This window comes from Phoenix dactylifera, unplaced genomic scaffold (genome assembly GCF_009389715.1).
Source record: "Phoenix dactylifera cultivar Barhee BC4 unplaced genomic scaffold, palm_55x_up_171113_PBpolish2nd_filt_p 000140F, whole genome shotgun sequence".
NCBI classification, from domain to species: Eukaryota; Viridiplantae; Streptophyta; class Magnoliopsida; order Arecales; family Arecaceae; genus Phoenix; species Phoenix dactylifera.
The window spans coordinates 43284-67735 of record NW_024067696.1 but is presented as its reverse complement, the minus strand read 5'-3'; the positions used below and the strand labels follow the sequence as shown (position 1 = coordinate 67735).

The following is a 24452-nucleotide window of genomic DNA, read 5'->3' as shown; positions in this document are numbered from 1 at the left end:
TCTTTTTGGGCTTCTCTACGATCCATGTGGAGTTAGACGGGAGCGGTTTTGTGGCCTCGAGCACTTATGAGCAGTGGACCATCAAAATCTGGACTTTGACAAATGCGTTTCGAGTTGTTTTCCAACTCCAAGGTGGACCAGGATATAAACAAATACCACCAAATGGACCGGTCATTAGTTTCCCCATAATTTTACGGCCTCCAGATCAAATTGACCAGGATATAAAGAGACATGCAGAGACGTGTGGATTTGTGCTTTCCAATTCTCCACAGGAAAATTTCAATGACCTAGCTTCATCAATCCAGCTGGCCGATTCACTGCTAGAACAGAAATTTTGGACAATCATTTGTGGGTCCATGTCACTTTCCAATTTCCATGACAGGTCCAATTAAAAACAGAAATATTAAAAGTCTGGTGTGAATTTGGAAAATGTGGATAATGATCCGTACATGGCTACTTAGTCCAGTGATCACACTGGCTGCTTAGTCCAGAGTAAAATTAAGGGTGGCAAACAGGTCGGATCAGATATAAACGGATCGGGTCAGATGCAAGTTGGATCAGAAAATCATAGAACTGAACCTGACATGTTTATTAAACAGTTCAGAAAATTACAACCTGAACCGGCCTGTTTATTAAACAGGTAACCCGACCCGACACGTTTAACCCGTTTAATAAAAAAATTTTGGGGCTCTCATCTCGTTCTCCACCGCCTATGCAAAATTTTGAATCCCTCTTTATAGCCGGACAGCCAGCCCTACTCTCTTCCTCGGTTCCTCCCATGATCCCATCCTTCCGCAAACCCCCACTCGGGCCACTCCCCATGGAAGAAGACGACGATCTCTGGCAGCGGTATCTTGAGATCGACGACGACTCCACCAGTGGAGGGCATGACTCCCAGTATCTCTCCTCCTCAACCTCCTCCTAAGGGCTAGGCTCTGAGAGGTTCGATGGATCCGATGACCTAAGCCAAAGGAGGAGAATGGAAACCCAACGGAGGTGGAGAAAGCGTACCTTGAGGAGCTGCAGAACTCGTACCTTCTCATCGCCGCCGCAATCGACGTTGGAACCCTAACCTTAAGCTGCTAGGGTGGGCTCGGGGTCTTGAGGGCCGAAGAAGGAGAACAGAGAGAGGGGAGGGCCTGAAACCCTAACCCTAGCACCCGCCGCCGCCCTCGTGCTCTCGGATTCCCCCCCCTCCCGGGAGGTCATCAAACTCCCAGTACCCTTCGTCTCCGGCATCCTCCCCGCCGCTCGATTTCAGGTCGGTGGCGTCGCGGGAGTCGTCGAGGCTGAGGATGGTGAGGGGATGGGTCTTGAAGGGGGGCTTCCAGGGGTCCTTGGACGATAGGGGGTGGTGGAGGTGATCGCCGACTAAGAAGGAGGAGATCTTCCACTACTTGCAGCGGAGGTGGGGCTCGGAGGGGGTGGAGATCTTCCACCATGGAGATGGAGCTTCAGGTAGAGTCGTAGCGAGGAAGAAACTGGGGAAACGAAAACAAAAAGGAATTGTGGTAAACTATTTTAAAATGACTCCAAGACTCCCGGCAAACAAAAAAAAAACTATGGACATTAAATTATAAACAGGTTAAACGGTTAAACGGGTCAGACATATAAAATCTTTATCCGACCCAATTAATAAACAGGTTAAACGGGTCAACCTGTTTATGATCCGAACCTATTTAGGCCAAACTAAATCTATTTATGGTGGGTCGAACACGGGTCGGATTGGCGGGTCAGGTCATATTTTGCCACCCTTAAGTAAAATGGACAATAAAGCTCTAAATAAACCTTCTAGTCCTGTTTATGGTATACGGAGAAAGTTTGTTGCTCATATTGGGTACATTATGGGGTAGGTCAAGCAGCATCACCAAAAAGGGATGCATTATTATGTGTCATTATTGCTTATTGCACTAGTTTTGTCAATTGAGTGCTGCTTCTCAACGCCGGTCTATTTCTCAATCCCCCGTGATAGTCGGGTATTAATTAATGTGGTATATTGGGGTCACAAGGGTGGCAGGCCTCGTGTATCATCCCACCACTTGCCCCCCAGCGGAACCTGGACCGAAAAATGGAGTGGTGTAGTGAAGTATCAATTATACCATTCTACGATCCCTGAAACACTATAGAATAAAATTTTACAGACTTAATCTACAGGACTACACAGTCTACACTGAAACAAAATCAAAATTTCTATATAGGGAAGACCAAAGATTTTGTCATGCTCATTTAAAATAAGTAAAATTATAAAATTTAATTAGAATGATATTATTCTTCATAATTTAATATATGAAAAATAAGGGATGAGCAGAATTCTTACAAGATATGGTGGTAGACAACAATAGGTGAATGAATACAAACTTGGGCAGAGATGTATCATGATCGAAAGAAGTGCTATCAAATAATTCCAGTGAGGAATTGGGGTTTTCGCCTTTGGGTGATGGCAATTGATTGCTGACTACTGTAAGTAAAGGAGGAAAGGATGTGAGGAGAAAATTAATTAGCAAGGATGGGAACTAATTAAGTCGAGCCATTAAGTGCCTATGAAGTTTGTAATGGTGATGTGAATCTTCATATTTTAATGTGTTCGAGTTATGAGTTTTTCTTTTCTATTTGCATAAGTTTCTTAACATTTTGTTTTATAATCACATTACTCTTTAGCAGAGGACTATTGGAAGACAACCAAGAGGAAATTTAGGTATCTCAGAGGAGCAACGAATTATATGCTATGTTATCAGAGTAAGGATTGGCACCTAGCAGGCTATAGTGATGATGACTGGGGAAGTGACCTAGATGAGCATAAATAGATATCAGGATATGCATTTTTGCTTAGTAATGGCACTACTATGGAGGCTAAGTACATAGCATGCTCTTCAACAAAATAGAAAGCTGTTTGATTGACATGGTTCTTGTAGCATCTACAAATTGTCACATATGCAACAGATCCTGTGATGATCTATGTGATAGTATGGCCGCACTGGTTGCAAAGGACCAAAAATATTAAGGTAGAACCAAATACATACAAGTGAGATACCATTTTAACTTATGGCATAGAAATAAGTAGTCCTTAAGCATGTTTCTACAAGCCAATTGGTTGCAGATCCACTCACCATACTTATTGCTAGGGGCTTGTATGTGACACAAGCTAAAACATTAGGACTGAATGTGATTGTATTTGTGTAGTTGACCAATATGTAACAAAATACATTGTTGGATAACTCATTTGCCATTTGTATGATTGATGAGATTATTCAATCATAGTTATTTGATGCTGCTATTTCATTTAATTATGTTTATGGCAAGCTCTATGACTTACAACTGGCATAATAAGATATGGATGTCGATTGGCTAAGATTGGCTCACTGACACGACCAATCACCTTTAGCACCTTAATGTGAGTAGGATGAGATATTGTTGAGCTATAGTGAAGAGAGCATATTTAGCTCAAATCTTTGAAGACCAAGATGAGGCTCTTTATGTAGTTAAGAGCTGACATGGATGTCACCCTACCATCCATGAAGCTAAAATAAAATACGGTGAGAAAACTTCATTTGGTACTTTTGGGAGTGAGTAAATGAACGATTCAATTTAGACACTTGAAATGCAACTAACTATGACCCATATGGTGTTCTATGTAAAGAAATCCACTCTATAAAATAGAAAATCTCCACTGTAACATGCAGTTCATATTGCATGTGCTTAACACTACCTATGTGTTAGTCCTAGAGATCATAAGTTTAATCTCAACGCTACATCATGTAACTTTTGACTAAACAATAAACTGATGAGTTGGTGTTAGCTACTCCAGTATATTTTCTTTTCGTCATGAGTGTTTTGGCCTAAAGGGGCATTACGAAGAAAGAAATCAAATCAGAGCCAAGTAGCATTAGGGTGAAAGGAATACAAATTTGGAATTCTACTACTTACTTGTATTTATTGGCTAGCCAATTATATCATTCTAATAAGGTTGGATATAATTGCATATACATGTGAAGTTAGAGAGGGGTTGAGCATGGATCTCTTGAGGAATTGAGACTTGATTGATCAGGTGTAACTAAATGAGCATAAGGTATAACAATACATCATGTTCAACCTTTTCTTGTATTTTTGGTTTAATATCTCCATCTTGGTCCTAACGGACTTCTAGTTTAGAGCTCCCAAGCGCATGTGTATTCATTGATTACATGACCTATTTGTCTGTATGAGTAAGATTCAAGATTTACCATATAGAGGTATGGACATGCCTATCATGTACGAGTAGGAGATGTTGGACGTATCCACACAGAGTTACATGCCTCTCTTCTCAAGAAGAAAACTGGAGAAAAAGTTTTTGTCCAACCTCAACTACCTTTGGTGAGAATGGAGGAAGAAAAGATTATTCCAATACTGCAGGTTGTTCTTGATTGTCGAGTTACAAAAAGGAAGCATGAAGTTTGATTCATTGGAAAAGCTTATGTTCTGCTGATGTAACCTGGGAAGATCGAGACTTCCTCAAAGAACAATTTCCAAACATGACCCTTCAGGACGAGGACGAAATTTATGGAGGGAGGAGCTGTTACATTCAAGACTTCCTAGCCATTAGGATTCTGAATAATTTATGTTGTTTTCTGTTTAAATCTTCCTTATTTCTAGATATTCATGCTAACTATTTCCTGATTTGTAGTTGAGTTGAATTAGTCAACTAGCTATTAAGATTTTTTCTATTTTATTGGAAATTTCTGTTGTATTGTGGCCTATGTAAAGGGAAAGATAATAATGACAAGGCATGCTTATCTTTTCTCAGCACTTTGGTGTTCTCATTGGAGGTTCTAGTGTCCTCGAAGTAGCTAGAATATTTTATCATGGCTTCATTTTTGCTTTTTCTTGTTCCTTTACAACTCTTCTAAAATAGGTAAAGGAAAGCCTTCTTCAACAAACCAGTATATACCAGTTTAATCTAACTGGTTTTGCATTGGGTAGGATCAAAAAATCTAAATAATATTTTCTGGCTAATTTTTTTAGGTGAGTTCGTAAGTTGGTGCAAATGATATTATAGTGGACTTGGTCTATAGCTCATGTGGACTAAGGAACAAGATAACAAAGGCCTATTTGGATTGACGACATAGGCTGATCGTGGTGTTTGTGATTGGATTTGAATAGACTTAGGTTCTTAGCCCGATGATGATATTAGGGCTTAAATGCGAGGCAGAATGAGAAGACCCATGCAGATGTGTTTAGTTTCACATCGACTATGTACTGGATACATCTTGAATATTTACTGAAATCTTTGCAATTAACTTAAGATGTTCAGTGAGAAATATAGATATTTAATAGTAGCCCATCCTTTATTGAAGTGCAAAAACATGCTACTAAGGCAAATGTAAAGGCTGAATAAGGTCAGCCGACCGAACTACTATAAAATATGGCTTCCTATTAGGGAGTATAGCTTTTCTAATTCAGAAGCAGTTCTTGACAATCATACTATTATACTCCCTAAAACCATCGTAATCACTTCTTCTCCCATACACAGTAGTCATTACCAGAGGCAACAATGTGGTAGTTCGAAGGAACAATGTTCCCGACATCATATCTTGGTCCAATCTTTGCAATAATCTTCTCATCAATTGCCGCCACATAGAGATCACTGTCGGAAACCATGATGCGCAATGAGCTACCTGGATGAATCCCATTCCTGGACCTGATTGCTGCCAACTCACCGATCGGCTTCTTCAAACCCCAATCAAACAAGTGATCATAGAACTGCAGAACATGATAAAAAATAGTTTAGTTAAAGAGTTGCATCACTGTATTCTTTTATAAGAACATCGGAGATCAAGTTTGCTCAAAATTTTCTTTATTTGATTGACTGAAAAAAATTGCTCACCAGTACTTGTCTTGTTACTTCTTCAAGATTTCATGTTTAGTATAGAATTAGTGCCAAGAAAAGAGGTAGATAGACTAGATCATTAATTAGATTGAAGTGATCAAAATGTGATATAGCATGCACTGAAAAAAGTGGTTAAAATTAGAACTTACGATGCTGGGAATCCCTGGGTGTGTGAGAATGTAAACATAGCCTTGCATGACCTTATCAGAAGGAAAAGGCCATTGCCTCTGCGTTGAACCAGTATCATGGTTGTCGACGAATGTGACCGTCTTCTCTGGCCACCATCCAATCATCCCAGATGCCTCTCCCTTGGAATCACGCATCCTCCACAGCTCCCCCTGCACTGCTGCTTGCAGTATTCCCTTGGTGGTGAAATCAAAAGCTGTCGCTGGACTGCCTACTGTTTGAACCCAATTAACTAGCTCTTGGCGGTGAGCATTTTGGTCATAAGCTGGCTTGCCATCGTTTCCATAAGCTAAAGAGCTCCAAATCTCTGCAACCACAAAACTCGGTGTGGTTTGATCTACATAAATCTTGGCAATGTCTGATGAGTATCCTCTGGCAAAATCAAGTCGCCATCCATCGAAACCGATGTCACTCTTGAGCCAATTCATCCAATCCGAGAGCTCACGTTGGACCCTTGGGTTGAGGTGGTCGATGTCCGGAGCCGCATCGAAGCCAAGGCCAGTGTCAGGGTGGCCGGTGCCATCGGAGTATTTGGTGTCGTCACTGCAGATCATGGTCGGGCCCCAGTCGAGGCGGTCATCAGGCGTCCCGCCTTCAAAGATACAGTATACGCCTCTCCCATCTTTTTTATCTGCGCATCTGTGATTGATGACAATGTCAGCAATGCATTTGATTCCTTTTTCATGGAATTCACTGATCAGTGACTTCAGCTCGCCTCGGTTCCCATATTTCGATACATTCAGATCATACAACCTTCCTGGCAAATAACCTGAGTAGAAAAATTTACAAGTACATTGTATTAGCAATACCTTGGTATCAAGCTATAAAGTCTGTAATCGATCGTCTAAGAAGGTTAATCATTCTCTGTACATAACTTTGAAATTGCACTGTGTATTAGTGTATGCTAATAGTAAGCAAGCAGTCAAAATATTTTATGTTATCAGATGTCTAATAAGGCAATTTCCAACCTTAGCTTAGTAACAAACAATACTCCCATGCTGATTCTTCGGCGTACTTCAACATATAACATTCTTTTTCAGGTGGACTGGAAACATTAGACCACACGACTCGGATGCAATCATAACCATGTTCAAAGAGTGTTTATCAAACAGCACCCATATGATCAATACTCTAACCACTTTGAACCAACAAGCACAAAACTAAAAAAACAAATCATTTAGAGAACTTGTCCCAAAAGCTTAAGCTAATAGAATTAGGTAGATTTATTTATATATTTTATATTTTCTTACACTATTCTTCACATGTGGGCCGGACTTTCCTTTAATGGGTGAGTCCAACATGTGAAATTTTTAATAATGGGGTTAAAGAGTGCAGAGGTCCTGAGTTTGAACAAGTGGCGATTCTAACATGGTATCAGAGCAGAGGTTCCGAGTTTGAATTCTGTCTCCGCACTTTTTAATCCCATTATTGAAAATTTCATATGTTGGGTTCTCCCATTAAAGAAAAGTCCGGCCCACACGCGAGGGAGAGTGTAAGAAAATATAAAATATATAAATAAATCTATTTCATCCTATTAGTTTAAACTTTTGGGATAAGTGGTGATTTTAACATAATTTATGGAAAAAAAAAATTACAATAACAACGTAACCTCGCATAAAATTTGTACTAAATCCTCATTCATAAAACAGATATTTTTGTTCGGCACATGACTTCACTTCCCCAATAAAGATTACTTATATGATAAACCAGTTTCATAAGCAAGATTCATCTCCTTTGTGCTGGCTCTATATCATTGTTAATTTATGAATTGCTTCCATGTAGAAGACCAGAGTAACAAAGTAATGATGGACTTGAGCACCACAAACCTTGTTCGGATACCGAATGCGAGGGTGGAGGGAGCCAGACATGCGTAACCCCAGCATTGGCAATGTCAGACACTTGGCCCTTCAGAAAGTTATACCATCCCCCTTCTTTCTTCCATGACTCCCAGTTAAAACCCTGCATGCCTTCCTTCATCAGAAGATGCACGACTTCACTCTATGATTATATGAAAACCATGCATATGTGCGAGTCTTTACCTGAAAGAGGATTTGAGCAGCAGCCCAGTTGGGTGCAAGAGACAGCACCAGCACCAGTGCTAAGAACAATGGATCCAAAGGCCTGCCCATCTCTTCCCCTTTTCCTCTCTTCTTCCATTGGATTAAAAGGAGACAGAGTCACCAGGCGTCACGGAGGACTGACCTACGTGGCCCCCAGGAATGACTTCTAATTTACGCAGCGTTTCTGTTTTGCTTCCTCTTCTTTTGTCTGTTTTAATCTATGCAGCGTATCGGGCAAGGCGGATTGAGTGTGAAAGGAGTTTGAAGTTTTTGGCGCATTTAGAAACGTTCTTGGCCACTGGGCACGCGAGAAAGAGATGGCAAACTTATCCGGACAGAACATTTAGCTTTGCGACGGCGTGACAATTGGATCAACACGATGAATACTTCAATGAAGATAGAGTAGGTCCCGTTTGTGGCAAGGATATAACAGGACCGGCCACACAGCTTTTGCTACGAGATACAAATAAAATCGGATATTTTGCAACTACTGTGTTCTCACCCTTTCGAAGGTCAGTGTAGTTTTTTTTTTCATATTTGCAGTATTTGTAGAAATGGTGGATTTCTCTTTCTTTTTATGTGAATCGGAGGAAGTAAGACACTTTCCCCTAATTTTATTCGGAAAAGAGTACTATGTACAAAAGAGTGGAAGGGTGATGAACATCAAAACAAGGTAGAAGATCTAGGACTGAAGAACAACAAACATCAAGGCGGTCTCATGGGCAGTGAAGATAAAGCTGTCCACAGATTTTGGTGCAAGTCAATCATCTTCTTGTGGTATAAATGTTCCCAACTTTGGCCGGTACAAATGATCTTTCTCTTGAGAAAAGTTCTTACATTTCTTTTCTTTCAGATTTCCCAACATAAGGCAGTAGTCAAATAATGTCCAGCTCTTATACCTTAATTTCTTTTGATCTAATCTCCTCCACTATTACCTCCCCAGGAGAGGAGCCTTCCTTTACAAGAGGCCATCATCAAATTATATTTTTTGATCAGGGGCAGCCAACAATGCTTTGGAAGCTTTTTATCACACAAAGGAAGTCCCAAGTAGACAAAAGGAAGAGAGCCTTTCATGCAGTTTATCCATCAAGCAAGCCTTGCTGCTTGCTCCTCCCCCATATTTAAGCACAGAATAGAGCTCTTGTGAAAGTTAATTCTCAAACCCGAAGCACCTTCAAAAGCTACAAAAATCGCTTTGGCAGCAAGCATACTTTCCTTCTTTCCAGCACAGAAAAAGCAGGGTGTCATCTACGAAATTCAAGCTTTTGATCCCTCTAAATTCATTGATACTGCCAATGCCTTCAATTAAGCCAAGTGCTCCATCCTGCATGAGCAATCTGGCTAAAACATTAAAATAAAAAGAGAAGGTGAGAGTGGCTCGCCTTGCCTCAAACCTTGCTTGCATTTGATCCAATTCCTTGGACTTCATTCACAAGAATAACCACTGATGCAGAAGTTAGAAGGCCTTGGATCCAAGAAACCCATTTACTAGCAAAACCCCTAGCCTTAAGCACTGTAAAAAGGAAATCCCAATTAATCTTATGAAAAGCTTTTTTGAAATCCAAATTGCCCAACACTCCTCTCTAAACCACCCTCCTGCAAAATGCAAGCATCTCATGAGCACTAAGAAAATTCTCCACAATGATTTGGCCTCTTACGAATGTTGATTGCGACTCATCAATGAGCAGGGGGTCAAAGATGGCAAGCTGCCTCGCGACGATCTTCGAAATAATTTTGTTGAGGCTATTAAGAAGATTGATGGGTCTCAAATCACCAGCTGTTAGTAGACCATCCTTTTTTGGGATAAGAGAAATAAAAGCAAAATTCAACCTATCAAGCTCAAGGGTGCCTCTGTGAGAATCTTCCAACAGCACCAGTAGGTCCTCCTTTAAGAGGTCCCAATACCTTTGGAAGAAAGAAAATGTGAACACATCAAGACCCAAAGCCTTAAGGCCATTGGCTGTGAGAATCGTCCAACAGCACCAGTAGGTCCTCCTTTAAGAGGTCTCAATACCTTTGGAAGAAAGAAAATGTGAACTCATCAAGACCCAAAGCCTTAAGGCCATTGGCTGTGAGAATCTTCCAACAGCACCAGTAGGTCCTCTTTTAAGAGGTCCCAATACCTTTGGAAGAAAGAAAATGTGAACCCATCAAGACCCAAAGCCTTAAGGCCATTGAAGGAGAATACAACACAACTCTAATTTCTTCCAAAAATAAATTTAGCTTCCAAATGTTCTAGGTTCACCGAAGCATTGCCATAAAGTCTATTTCAATCAATAGAGAACTACAGGATATAAGAGGTGCCAAAGAGGCTCTTAAAGAAAGCATGAAGATTAAGGGCGATAACTTCTAGTCAACAAGCTCAATACCATCATCGATAAGGGGCACCAACTGGTTTCTCCTCTTCCTTTCAGAAGCCACTTTATGGAAGAAAGCTGTGTTTCTATCTCCTTCCTTGAGCCAAGTACCCTTAGACCTATGCTTCCGGTACAAATCCTCCTCCTGGTACAACTCCTCCAAAGATTGCTTTAAGACATGCCGATGGTCAATTCATCTGGAGAGAGATCAACTCTTTTCTCTTTTTTGTCAAGAAGGTCCATGTCATGCAACAACTTCTCTTTTAATTCTCTACTCGAAATTCTCTTGGAAGCAGACCATGACTCGAGTGCTCCTCTGAGCCTTCTTAGGTTAGCAACCCATCCCTCTGCAGAATTACGACAATCTCTAATGGGTGGCCAATTGGCTTTTACAACATCTAGATCAGGTTCTTTTAGCCACCACGCATCAAATCTAAAGATTTTCGATCCCTTGAAATTAACATTACAATCAAGAGAGATCAACACATGGTCAGAAGTGGCAACTCAGCAAAGCTTTTTGAGTAGAGGCTGGAAAAATATCCTCCGATTCCGGAGAGATAAGAAAACAATCCAATCGGGGCAAAGAAGCAAGCTCACTTCCATCGCTCCAGGTAAAACTCCTTCCTTTCAAAACAAGGTCCACAAAATTTAGAAAGGAGATGAAGTCCATAAAAAAAAGTTGTCCTTCAGACATTAAATCATCACCAATTAACCAAGGGCCAGGGTTAGAAACTCTTTTAAGTCCAAAAGCTCTTGGAAGAAACGATCTTTTTGTGATTTTTCATTGGGGCCATACACAGCGATAATAATGAGATTCAAACTCAAATCTGGGCAAGACAGAATAACAGTAAGGGAGAACATCTTCAAAACACAGGAACACAAATGTGTCCTCTATTGATCCTTGGATCTCCCAAAGAGCCAAGAAATTTAGAAGAAGGAGATGAGACTTGGACTCCTAAATCAACAAGATATCACAACTTGAGGAAGTAAACAAGTCTCTAATGGCCCTTCTCTTTTCCGCAGCTCCTGAACCCCTACCATTCCATGAGACAACTATCATGATGATTGTCAACAAACAACCAAAGTAAGAAATAGATCCATGGCCATTGGAATGAGGCAATCCCTCTTCTGTTCATAAGCCAGCCGAACCACCAAGCATGCACCATGAGACATAAAAATCATAGTCCATTTCAATCCACCACCAATTATTCTGACACTCTATTGATCAAAGTCAGAACTTAGTGAACTAAAGAGAGAGCACAAATCATAATCTGAATTTATGCCACCAAAATCCAGCCCAAACCAGCAATCACAATCCGGCCACGGCCATAATCTGATCAAGCACAGTATCATGGTTTCAGTACAAATCACAAACAAAAACAAAATTAGAAGAGCCAAAGAAAGTCATCCGAATCTACATCCATACTTTATTCCAAACCACAAAGCATAGACTGAGTTCAGTAGGAAACAAGCACCACAATTCATTCCAAACCACATAACCCCATCTGGACACAGTTTTGGGCAGGGCCACCAAATGAAAAACGTCCACACCAGCATGGAATTAAGGACAAGAAGGAAATGAAACCCAGCAGCTAACACTACGACACAACTATGGTAAAATAGATTTAAAGCTTAGTATGAGATAATGCATGATATCTAAGAAATTTAGTAGTTGGAAAATCTGGAAATCACAAAACTTTTATGCATAACCCCTTATTAATAATAAGCAAGCATGAGTCAGGTGTGAACAGGTAAAGTTGGTAAAATCTTGTGAAGAGACCTAGATTCATCCTCAACCAAAAATTTCAAGACAATTCTATGTACCACCCCAAACCGTCCATTTTGGAGCATAATGTTCCATTTCGAGGGCATACCGGCATGATTCCGCTTCTCAATTCGAGACACTAGAGAAGAAAAGAGGGAGAAGGAAAGAGAGGAAGAGAGACAAAGGGAGGATAGGCAAGGGAGAGGGAGGGGCGGGGGCGGGGGCGGGGGCCGGGGCGGGGGCGGGCCTTTAAGCCCTCTCTCCTCGAGTGCTATGTTATGAGGGCGAAGTTTTGAAATATAGGCTCCAACCTTTTTTTTAAAAAAATCTTTTAAATCAAGTGTCCCTGTTTCATTTCGAAATTAAGGACTTTGTTTTTTTTACAGAGCTAGATTAGAAGGGGCTCAAAAGCCCTTTCTCTCCCTTTACGCATCTCTCTCTCCCTTCGTCTCCCTTCCTCTCTCTCTTTTTCTCTTTCCTTCTCCCTCTCCAACTCCTCTTTGTCATACACCACGAGTCAGTATGGTACAATACCGTACCACTGAACAACTGACGTAGAACCAGTTTTGCTGATCTTGGTTCTTTAAAAAAAGAAAAATAGATATAGGAGGGGTTGAAAGAGATAGAGAGAGAGAGAGAGAGAGAGATTGATCAGATGCAAATCTTGCCTCACATCTGAATCAAGCATCCAGTCAATCACAGAGCATCATATCTTAGGATGACAATAATCTTTGTTGGTGGACAAAAATAAAAGAAAACAACAACAAAAAATAAAAATAATAAAACTGATATAGACCAACACCTTAATGTTGAGAACTCTCTCAGGTTGGCATCAGTCTTGACTGATCATCTTGGTCTGATGAAGGTTTTTCGGACTACACCAGGCATGCAATAGTGGCATACAGCAGTCTTGCCCTACTTATCCACGTACTGGCAGAAAACTTCCTAAGTCGGTGGGTATGATGATAAGGATTACAAATGGAGTTTGGTAGTTACACTTCTTTTCCTGGATAAGGCTTTATAGCAGCAAGGGGTGAAAAGGGCTAGAAGTTGCAAGAGGAAGTGAAGAACAAGAACACAATTTTCCAATAGTTCACCTTGACCAACATGAGATTAAGTTGCAAAAAAAAAAAAGGCTTGTTATGAGGATTGTCCCAAGTTTGATATTCAGGAACAATCTGCTTCAATTTACAGATTCAGAAATTGAAATAAATGCAAAAACTAGACCACAAGTTGGAAAACAATTTGAATAGTTAAATTAAAACTTATATACATAAGTTAACAAAATAAAGATTAAGGTTACTGACACATTCATATTATTAGTGCAAAGGCGGACATGGAAAAAAATTAATAATCAATGGCAGACAATACCACTAACAGAAACATAAACATGCTGTAAACCAAGCAAATGTCACCAACATGCTCTACTGGTGCAGCTAAAAAAATCGTGATTGACCAAGCAGAATCACTGAATGGCGGTTGCGCAGAGTGGCCAAAACTCCTTGGAAATATTAATCAATAGGAATATATGTCTGGAGCAATAATCCACTTGTCTTGGTTTTGTCTGCCTGGATACAATATTCTATGACCACAATACCCATTATATTGTGGTACTACTTAATTACTTGCAAGATGCTTCCTGTAAGTAGTTGCAGTATTGTATCAGCCATGAGGAAATATTTCTAGCATTTCTTCCCAACAAAAAAGTTCACAATATGTGTAGGTTTCTTTAAGAAAGCATAACAAATATAGTCAATCAATTAATATAATGAAGGTTTCAAAAATAACAAGATTCCACCATGTATTGATGCACATCTTGTGTATATGTAAAGCCAGATTTAGCTACAATGTTAAAATATGGTTGAGCTGGGGGGAAGTTCAACTTCCACCAGCACTAATCCAAAACCTGGATCTTTTTTTTATTTTTAAGCAGAGGCTGAGCACGTATTCAAGCCACTCTTTTGGTGATATCACACTCATGTATTGATCCTGTCTCAATTAGTTATATCATAATTCTTCAGCATAAGGCCTTTTCTTTAATGTATTATCAAACACCCACCCTCCATGAGAAGTATTATGATTCCCCCAACAACAACTTCCCATTGATGAGATCACAACCTTCAGTTAAAACCTCCTCTTGAACCTAATCCTTTTTTGGTCGTCCGTTCCTACCCTCTTGAACCAGCCAGCTTTCAAACACATTAAAGTTTAGTTCAAATCAAGGGACTGAGAAATGATATCGTCCCAAATGGATAGACTAAGGCCCTGTTTGGGAGAGATGTTGGCAGTAGAGCTTTTAAAAGTAGAGCCGTTAGAAGTAGAGCTTTCTGAAGTAGAGCTTTTATAAAAAGTTGTTTGTTGTTTGGTAACTACATTTCTAAAGTGCTGTGGCACTTTAGCATGTGTTTGGTAAACAAATTGAGAAAGTATTTTTGTATGACAAAATTATGATAAAGGACATTGCATATTATTTTACAACAGAGCATAATAAAATATAACATATATTAATACACAAATATATGATATAGTATAATATTATTGTAATGTAATATAATATTATTATAATATAGTAATATAATATTGTATACTATAGCATAATAATTTAATATAATATTAAATTATTTAACATAACATATCAATATATTATGATATAACGTAATATAATATTATATTTATAGTATAATACAATAATAAAGGTACAAAATATTATAATTATTAGCGTACATTAATTTTTCCTAATATAATGTAATATTAAATTATTTAACATAACATATTAATGTATTATAATATAATGTAATATAATATTATATTTATAGTATAATACAATAATAGGAAACAAGAATACCTTTTCTTGCACAGAAAAGAGTCTGATCCACAGCTAGGGTTCTTTTGTTAGGACTCCAGCAGATTTTTAGGTTTATAAAGGGACAAAGTATCTAACTGATATATTTTATTATGGGTATTTTGGTCAAAAAAAACAGCTTTCCAACAAAGCTCAAAATAGCTTTTTCGGAAAGCTCCATAATGGAACTTCTCCCAAAAAGTTGTTTTTAGCTTTCTAAGAAAGCTAAAACAGTTTTTCCGAAATTTTTACCAAACATCCTTTTTCGGGCCAGAAAGTGCTTTTTGGCCCTCCAAAGCTCCCCCAAACGGAGCCTAAACTTCTCTCCCTCCACTTCCTCAACAGCACCAGAGATCGTCGAGCAATGGATGACGGCAGATGACTAATGCCTGATACTAGAAGGCAAGTTGAGTCTCTCTGTTCCTCTCTTTCTCTCTCTTTCTCTTAAAGTCTCTAAGTCTTCCTCTTCTGGTTCATGCTATCAACGGACACTAGAAGCTGGCAGCAGCTGGAGCCCTGAAAGCATCAGCATTCCTCTCTCTTTCACACAAACACACTTCCTTAAAGTCCCATCCCACCCTCCTCCATTCTTTTCCCCTAATCTTACCTTGTCCACCCTGGTGTCCCTCTTGGCTGTCCCTCCCTCACCATTGCTATTGCTATTGCCCAAATAGCAGCTAGATCTCAATGCCATCAGAAGGAAAAATCCCCTCTTCCTCCTTTGCCCCTCACTCTCCATAACCTCTTTATCTATAACCCCTATCTCTCCCTCCCCAAATCCTTCATGTCTCTCTCCACTCATCTGCTCTCCCTAGAACCCCCTATCTCCCTCCCCTGCCCCCATCCATATCTAACCACACTCTTTCTACCTATTGTGGCTTATTCACTCCCTCTCGTCTTCTCACATTCTCTTAAATGTCTCTATGGACATCAACTCTATGGAACCAATCCATACCATCTTGCAGTTTCAGTTTTCTTTATTCTTCTAGTGCATTCTTTAAATACAGTTAATTCATAACATGGTAATAGTCTTCATAAAAATATCGATTTCTACTTTTCCATAATTTTGTGCATATACTATAATTTATCTAGAATTTTTATATAAATAAGTAATATATTTATTAGATCATCATTAGATCATGGATTCATTTAGGTTGACCTGATGTTTGAACTACTTATCCATGACTATGTCTCTTTTACAGTTCAACAAACATTCTAGGTTTTAAACATTGATTTGGAGTACTATTTGATAAAAAGTGTATAGATGGTTTTAGGTGTATTATTTTTGGATAAGCAATAGACTTTCAAACATTTGGTATTTAAAATTGAAAAAAGTGATGATCAGGTTATATATTTTCTTTATATTAGTATCAATACACTATGACACCCTTCAAAGGAGGTCCATATATCAAGTTCATGTACACTATGTAACATACAATCTATCCATAATATGAGTAAAAGCACAGATAATCTTAGAGAAAGCCTCCTTTCTGCAGGTGCCGTAGTTAACTTCCGGAAGCAAGGCGCGGTACACTTTGAATACACTCGTTCAGTTGCGTTAGAAGAGGGGAAAGCAAAAGCGCTTAAAAAAGATTACAACTTAGCCGTTGTGAAAGCAACAAAAGGCAGAGAGAAGGAACTCAGAACGCGGCTTAGAGAAAGACAGAAGGAACACAACCTCTTTTCGAGACAGGAAGTTTTATATAGGCTATCGCATCACTTCGTGTGGAGGTGCAATGCATCAGGCATGTTAAGCACTTTATTAGACAAAGGGAATGGACAGTACGATAAATGTATGCAGCAATAAGAACAAGGATGAGTTGATAGGTAGGTAGCCAAGGTGTCATCAAAAGGTTTATTTACAATGTTGCTTGTGGATGCCATTCTGGACTCAATAAAAAGTGATTGATAAATCTTGGGTTAAACAATAACTGCACAAAATGGATCTAAGTACATGATATTTTGTAGCATATAAATTTTGTGTACCACAGGCAACCTAAGGAATATAATCAAACTAATAATTCAATCTAAAAAAGTAAAAAATTAGAAACTTGAAAAATAATATAAGTGAAACAATAATGTCTGGACTGGTGAAAATCTGGAACAGAAGTGAAGAAGGATAGCTAATGTTAATTCAGAGTCAGTAGCTGCGTACTTGGTGGCAATTCCAAGTACAAGAGTATGGTAATAAATGATCCTAGAAAATGATAACGGGATAGGGCTTCTAACTCCATGTGCAATATTAACATTAGAGCTTAAAATTTTAGACAAAAGCTTAAAACAACCACTACATGAGTTTCCAGATTGGCATCAGAAACTAACGTATAAGATTCCTATAACTATGATATCAACGCAACCGGGCAAGATTAGAGAAGCCTAGACATAATAACTCATACAAATGACACAGAATTGGACATAAGCCAAAATGTGGAATGGGTATGACAAATACTCAAATCTCAAATTTTAATGTTTGTGACCTGAAGTATATGACAGCCATGCACCACCATGCATGAACAGCACAATGTACCACTTATGAAGATGATGGACAGTAATCAACTTAGTATGACAAATAAGTGACATGTCAAGTAAAGAAGAGAGTAGCCCGACTATAAACAAAAAAAAAAAGTTTGAATGTTCCTTTTTGGCAAGTAGCAAGTATTTAAGTGTGCTTAACTGTCATCATATTATTATGGATAAAGAATGGCTTGAGTTAGTTTCAAATTTAAAAAAAAATGAAAAAAAAGACAGGATGTAACAAGCCAGGAAATAAGGTATAATAAACAAATATTATAAAGAATTCAATGATGTTTTTGAATAGTTTATTGAAAAAAATCAAATATAAAAACTTCCATCTTGCCTTTGTCAAGAAGGAAAAGAGAATGCAAGAAGGAAGTTTCTAGCCATTAAAACACACCTTTGTAATCACAGTAAAGAATTAAAAGATTTCAACATATATTGTACCCTATATCAGTAGTTGGGTACCTCAAATTATCATAGTATATGAGGTTGAAGAATGCAAAGGAAAAAAATGGAAAAAATATTTTTATTAAAAATATATACAATGAATATAGAAATATAAATGTGAACACAATTCATTATATGCAAATATATAAAAATGTAATATATATATATATGTTAAAATATTACTTATAACTGATGAATACTATACTTATAAATGGAGTGGTTTGTGATCATGCATCACACCATCTATTAAAATTCATGATAAGTAAGAAGTACAAAGAATCATCAACAAATAAATGATTGAAGGCAGAGGATGGCATTACAGCTACCTATTCTTCATTTGTATAGTGAATGGTATCATCTAGAAATATAGCAGATCATAAGTACAGGTCCGTTATTTTTGAGGCCCCAATTAGTTAGATATGCATATTGATCAGAAATATTCTCATCTGACCACTACATCTACATGCATATAACCATAGCCATGATCAAAAAGAACTGCGACTGTTATAATCAATATCAGAACCATTTTCTTCATCAGCACCAAAATATTCATTTTCATTACCATCCAGACAAACAAAACCATCCTGTTAACGAACAAAACTCTAATCACCATGAAGTTCAGCATGTCCCTAACATAGTTCTGCATCTAGATCCAAAGACATTAATAATGTCGTTCTTAATTGTTACATGTTCAGCAGGTCCATTTTTTCCAAACAAACCAACCAACTTTAAAGAAAGTTCACCCTAACCACTCATTTTGTCCAAATTCCTTCGAATTCTTAGATTAATTATGATAGACCAATTAGTACAACTTTATTTAAGTTGTCCTATTTCTAGATTAGGTATGGAGCAAAAATACCACAAAATAGTGTTTGCCCAAGAACAAGCAAGAAAGCATTTGAATTTTAGGGGATCTACTATAGCATTCAAAACCCTCATTGAGTCCATGCCACAAGTCTCCATAGATAATTACAAATTACAAAAATTGGTTGCTCTTACCTGATTTTGATAAAATGAAACACCCCTATGGATTCAATAAATGCCAAGCACCAATCAATTGTTCTATCCAATTATTAATATTGCATGATAAAAAGTCAATTTCATTAATACTTGTACAATGGTAAAACGTTCTCAAATTATATGCTACACATAAACAGATGCCACAACTTTGAAATCAACATTCTAATTTTATTTCCATACTGAAGAACATAAATACTATTAACTAATTTGTCCGGACTTTTCAACCATACACATATTAGTGTTATAGTTAGTAAATAATCAAAATGAATAAAAATTCAGGGATACCCTTATTTTATCTGATCAATAACAGAAATTTCAATCTTTATCATATTGTATCATAGATTAATACAACATTCCTTTATACAATCATTGTCCTTTTTATATTTCTGTTGAGTTCTTGACCTCACTACAGGATTGGTAAATTTTAAGTATAACAATCCCTGATTTGCCTGGCTTCTTCACAAAGGTGTCAACCAGTGTTTACCTAACCGACCCGCACAAGGCAGTTCGGCCTATTCTGAACTAAACCAACATGAAATCGGAACGGTTTGACTATTCGGGATGGTTTGGCTTATAAAAATCCCCCACCAAGCTTTTGGTTTGATTGCTCTTGCTCTCTTTCTGCCCTCTTCAATGCCGACCAATGTTGTTACCCTCGAACAATGATGAAGACGTCATCACCCTCGATCGACGTTGACAATAATAGGAGACCCTCAACGACATCTCCAACCCTGATCGATGGTTAGGTTATGATTGGAGCTTCCGGCTGTCGCTGCCAATAAGGTGTGCCCCTCTCTATCTCTCTCGCCGTCCCTCCCTCCCTCCCTCTCCATAAGCCCCATCTCTCTCTTTCTCTCTTCATCTCCCGCTCCCTCCCTTCCTCCCTCCCTCTCTCTCTTCCTCCCTCTCCTTCTCCCTCTCCCCCCTCTCCTTAATCCCCCCTCTCTCCTTCCCTCTCCCTTCCTACCTCCTTTTTTTCTCTTCCTCCCACTTCTTCTCCCTTGCCTCCCTCTTCCCCCCCCCCCCCCGGTTCAGTATGACTAGGCTCGATACGGTACATACCAATACCAAAACAAACTAGTTGCCAACAGTACAAGCCTCAGTACTAGTTCGACGAACTATGGTGTCAAACTCCAAAAATATTTTCAATTATGATCGTTACTAGCAAAAAAAACCTCTAAAAGCTACTAGCTTCTTAGACGCAACCTTCATACAATTTCAAGTTACACCATTTGTCTTATTCAATTTGGACTCAAACTCTTTGGAAGGTGGAGTGTCTAAAGATAGATCAACAGGTATAAGTGAATTCTACTTTAGTGCTCCTTATCCCCTAGCTTGGAGCATACTGAAACACGGGGCACCATGGCATTGGATTATCTATTGGGAGATCAACAGGTACAACTGAATATTATTTCATGTCCCCTAGTTTAGAGCATACTAACACAAAGGGCAAAAAAGGCATGTGATATGCATGTGATATGCAAAAAATCCTAACAATAAACATATTAAACAAAGAAAAAGGGCATCTATCTTCAATTGGCAATAGAAGATGTCTTCTGCACTTTTTTTTTCAACAAAAGTCTTCTGCACTTCATAGTTATTAAACTGACCCTAAAAAGCATATTTATGTATTAAAGAAAGAACCCTTTTCTTAATTCTCCCCTAGCTTCTACTGCTGCCCCCTTAAGGATCTAAAAACCTTTGAGGCTGCAGAGGAAATGATGACCATTATAATCGACAGAACAGTCAACAATTAAAGTTATTATTTATGGGCCAACAGAATTGAAGTAAGGTATAGATATAACTCCAGAGGCTATTCAGTCATATTATGGCTTGGTTTGTATACTTCATTGTGTTTTTGGTCAGTGCATCCTTACCTTTTTTTAGTCACTTCCATCTTTGACCTTTATATCCCCATAATGATAATTCACTTCCATTTTAATCAAATCTTTCTAACAGAAAAAACAAATAGCTTTGAAAGGGAGAGAAAAGGTAAGAATAAAGTAAAGTAATGCAACCCATGTTATTAGCATTACACTAGAGTAAATTTGCATCCTTCATTCAAATGAAAATAGTTTGTGAGACAAAAGATAAATCAGAAATACTAAATGCTCTGAGTTGAAAGATTGAGTTACCAAATACCTTACAAGCTAGAATTACTGATAATTATTAAACAAAGTTGTAAGGCAAAATTGCATCTGAGATTGTAATAGTAAAAAAAAGTTCAAAGGACATGAACAAACAAAGTAAAACACACTAAAGATTAAGAATAGTAGACTTGATTGATCTCGCAGCTTTCCCAATTGACTACATAGAATGAGCAGGATAAATGTTTAAACCGCATAACGCTCAGCTACCAAAGAACTAAATCATCAAAGAAAATTCAGTAGAACCCCTCATATTAATTATAACATGGGTGCATCACAAAAGAATCAAAAATATCACTAAATGGTCAATCCAAATTGTTACATTTATAACACTTATCCTTATACATGAAAAGAACCTTCAATTGTGTTCAAGTAATACTATTTTATCATAACATAACTATATATATAGAGAAGAGGCATGGTTTATCAGACAATAATCAGAAAAGGGCACATATGCTTCCTATTTAAAGCTTTGAAGGCTTTGGGAAAATATCCGGTGTAAATTTCTGTGCGGCACTTATACTGCCTTTGATCTTCATTGCACCCCTGCAGCAAACAAATGGCAAAACAAAAAGGAGTAGTAATTCAGCAACAGAACTTTCTTTCTAACCAAAATAACACACTCAGAAAACATGACCAAATCCCCAAAGAAACTCTAATTCCCATCACCTAATAAACGCCATCTGTGGGTTCATCTTCCCGGTTGCGATCGAGAGGAAATCATTATCGGTGAACGAGAACGTCGTGTCGGGCTTCCCTTTATACGGACCTAAAAGGATATAATTCCAGCATCAAAAAAAGAATAACAATTTGCTGAGAGTAAGGAAGAATCGCTCCTAGATAGAACGAAAGAGGGATAAAGGCGAGACCTTTGGTGACTTTTCCTTCCTTGAGGTCGACGACATAGATCTCCTCGTCCATCCCAATCTTCTGCGGAGCGAAGCGAGAAAGGAATTCAGAATTATGGTTAGGGTTAGGGTTTGAGGGGAGGGGCGAGGGAGGGAAAGGGAGACCTTGGGGGCGATGTTTAGCTGGTAGACGAGGCCGATCTTCTTGGTGAGATCCTTGCCGGCGTCGGAGGCTAGATGGAGCTTCATCTGCTCCAAGAGGGCCGCCGATTTCAAGGAGCTCGACGATCCGTCCATCTCTGCTCCTTGTTTCGTTCCTTCTTTCTTTCCGGATGGCGAGCGACGGTCTGCAAGAGCTATGGGTCTAATGGGATGCTTCCTTTGTTGTTTGTTAGTAATTTAATGCGGGAAGTTGGGAGCAGGTGAGTGAGGGGAGATGGGATTGAATGATATCGCCTATCCAACTGCCAAGGTATGGGTAGAGATAGAGATGGGCACTGGGCCGGGCCGCCCACGGCCCGGCACGGCACGGCACGGCACGGCACGAAGCGGGCCGTGCCTGGCACGGCCCGCCAGCTACAGTGCCGGGCCGTGCCTGGCACGGCCCCTTTGAGAGGGCCGTGCTGGGCTAGAGGGTCCTGGCCAGCGGGCCGTGCCGGCCCAGGCCCGAAGCGGGCCCGCGGGCCAAGCACGGCACGGCCCGCGGGCCAGCACGGCACGGCCCATAAGGGCCTGGGCCGGGCTGGCACGCGGGCCTGGCACGGTCCGGGCCTGGGCCCGGCTCGGCCCGATAAAAATTAATGCTTCATAATTTTTTTTAATAAATTAATAAATATTGAACACTAAGAATTTATGATTTATGAATATAAAGCCACCTTAATGGTGGGGGGTTTGGCATAGACCCCTACCAGTTTATTAATTTAAATCAAAATGGTACATGAAAGGAGGTTTGGACCTTGGTCTGACCTCTAGAATACAATAAGAAACTAAGAAAGGGCCGAGGTTTGGACCTTGGTCTGACCTCCAGAATACAATAAAAATGTACAATTATAAAAAATTAAGAAATCTTACTAATCATCAGTGATTCAGTGAATCAGTATTCACTCTTCAGTCTTCAGTCTTCAGTAGTGTTTGTATCATCATCATCAGAGGATGTTGTATTATGTCCACCTTTATCTTGAAGTCTTGCCTCAGCATCCAGCCAATCCTTGAAGCAGAGAAGCATCTCCACCGTTTCGCCCGTCATCCTACTTCTCTTTTCGTCAAGAACACGCCGACCTGCACTAAAAGCGGATTCCGATGCTACCGTGGACATCGGCACAGCTAAAATATCGCGTGCAATTGCAGACATAACAGGATATTGATTTCTAATATTCTTCCACCAAGATAATACATCTAGATTCTCTATTTGATTTTCATCATATGCAGAATGAAGATCATTTCGTAAATAAAATTTTAGTTCACTACTTAAAGATGAAGAAGATGAAGAGGAACTTGAAGCATGTGTGTGTCTTCTCTGTGCAATGAATGAAAAAATAGATGACGAACGAGAACTACTAGAAGGAGAAATAGAGGTTTGTATTTGTGTTCTAGATCCACGAATTTTTTCATCATATATAGCATAAATATCATAAAGAAGTTTTTTTACCTCATCTTTAGCAGATTCAGCATCTTGATTCATATTTTCAGAGTATGCATCAAGTAAAATTAGCACGCCATTTAATTTAACTCTAGGATCAAATACAGCAGCTAAGTTATGTCCCAATACTCATTCCATTTAGATTCCATTAGGTCAATAATAGGCATTAAAACATCATCATATCTATGTTCTGCAAATTTTTGACTAATTATATATGCTTGTTGTAAAAATGAACATGAAGTAGGGTAATAAATACCAGAAAGAACATTGGTAGCATTATAAAAACTAAGCAAAAAATCTTCCAAAATTTTTTCTTTATTCCAATCAGTTTCAGTCAATGTAAATCCTAATCCACGATCATTAATATATGCACTTAATAAATTTTTATATGGGTATGCATCATGTATCATGCTATATGTGGAGTTCCAACGAGTAATTACATCAAGTTTAAATTTTTTAAAACGTTTACCATGATTTATGCATAATTCCTTAAATTCTTGAAGTCTTGATCTAGAAGCATGAATAAAAGAAACTGCATTTCTAATTTTTGAAATCACATCTTGAATCATGCCCATGCCAGCTTGAACAGAAAGATTTAAGATATGACATGCACATCTAATATGCAGTAAATTTCCATCTAATATGGGATGCAATGAGTCTTTTAATAATACAACAGCAGAATTATTATTAGATGCATTATCAAAAGTAATAGACATAATTTTATCATTAATATTATATGAACATGCAGTTTGATAAATTAT

At 38.7% G+C, this 24452-nt stretch overlaps 2 protein-coding genes and 1 long non-coding RNA gene across 3 annotated transcripts; 1 reads left to right on the top strand and 2 right to left on the bottom strand.

Moving 5' to 3' along the window:
- Positions 1-5294: 5294 nt before the first annotated feature.
- On the bottom strand, positions 5295-8196 carry LOC120104902 (alpha-amylase isozyme 3D-like). Its single transcript, XM_039116812.1, has 4 exons — positions 8089-8196; positions 7876-8008; positions 6013-6818; positions 5295-5736 (listed from the first exon to the last, which is right to left on the bottom strand). The coding sequence occupies exons 1-4, from the start codon at positions 8176-8178 to the stop codon at positions 5485-5487; spliced, it is 1281 nt and encodes a 426-aa protein (XP_038972740.1). The 5' UTR covers positions 8179-8196; the 3' UTR covers positions 5295-5484.
- Positions 8197-8250: 54 nt separating this feature from the next.
- Positions 8251-9345, top strand: LOC113463778. The gene is made up of 2 exons (XR_003388619.2): positions 8251-8911; positions 9053-9345. It is a non-coding gene; the product is annotated as an uncharacterized LOC113463778 (long non-coding RNA).
- Positions 9346-21439: 12094 nt separating this feature from the next.
- Positions 21440-22517, bottom strand: LOC120104901 (non-specific lipid-transfer protein-like 1). Its single transcript, XM_039116810.1, has 4 exons — positions 22218-22517; positions 22074-22134; positions 21874-21973; positions 21440-21750 (listed from the first exon to the last, which is right to left on the bottom strand). The coding sequence occupies exons 1-4, from the start codon at positions 22347-22349 to the stop codon at positions 21669-21671; spliced, it is 375 nt and encodes a 124-aa protein (XP_038972738.1). The 5' UTR covers positions 22350-22517; the 3' UTR covers positions 21440-21668.
- Positions 22518-24452: the final 1935 nt, after the last annotated feature.

Excerpts from the sequence above, each read along its gene's own strand:
- LOC120104902 (XM_039116812.1), bottom strand. The coding sequence starts at position 8,178 with ATGGGCAGGCCTTTGGATCCATTGTTCTTAGCACTGGTGCTGGTGCTG. Across the intron at positions 8,009-8,088 it reads CTGCTCAAATCCTCTTTCAG|GGTTTTAACTGGGAGTCATG; the intron begins GTAAAGACTCGC and ends GAAGGCATGCAG. Across the intron at positions 5,737-6,012 it reads ACCCAGGGATTCCCAGCATC|TTCTATGATCACTTGTTTGA; the intron begins GTAAGTTCTAAT and ends CATGTTCTGCAG.
- LOC120104901 (XM_039116810.1), bottom strand. The coding sequence starts at position 22,349 with ATGGACGGATCGTCGAGCTCCTTGAAATCGGCGGCCCTCTTGGAGCAG. Across the intron at positions 22,135-22,217 it reads AGCTAAACATCGCCCCCAAG|AAGATTGGGATGGACGAGGA; the intron begins GTCTCCCTTTCC and ends TTCGCTCCGCAG. Across the intron at positions 21,974-22,073 it reads GGAAGGAAAAGTCACCAAAG|GTCCGTATAAAGGGAAGCCC; the intron begins GTCTCGCCTTTA and ends ATATCCTTTTAG.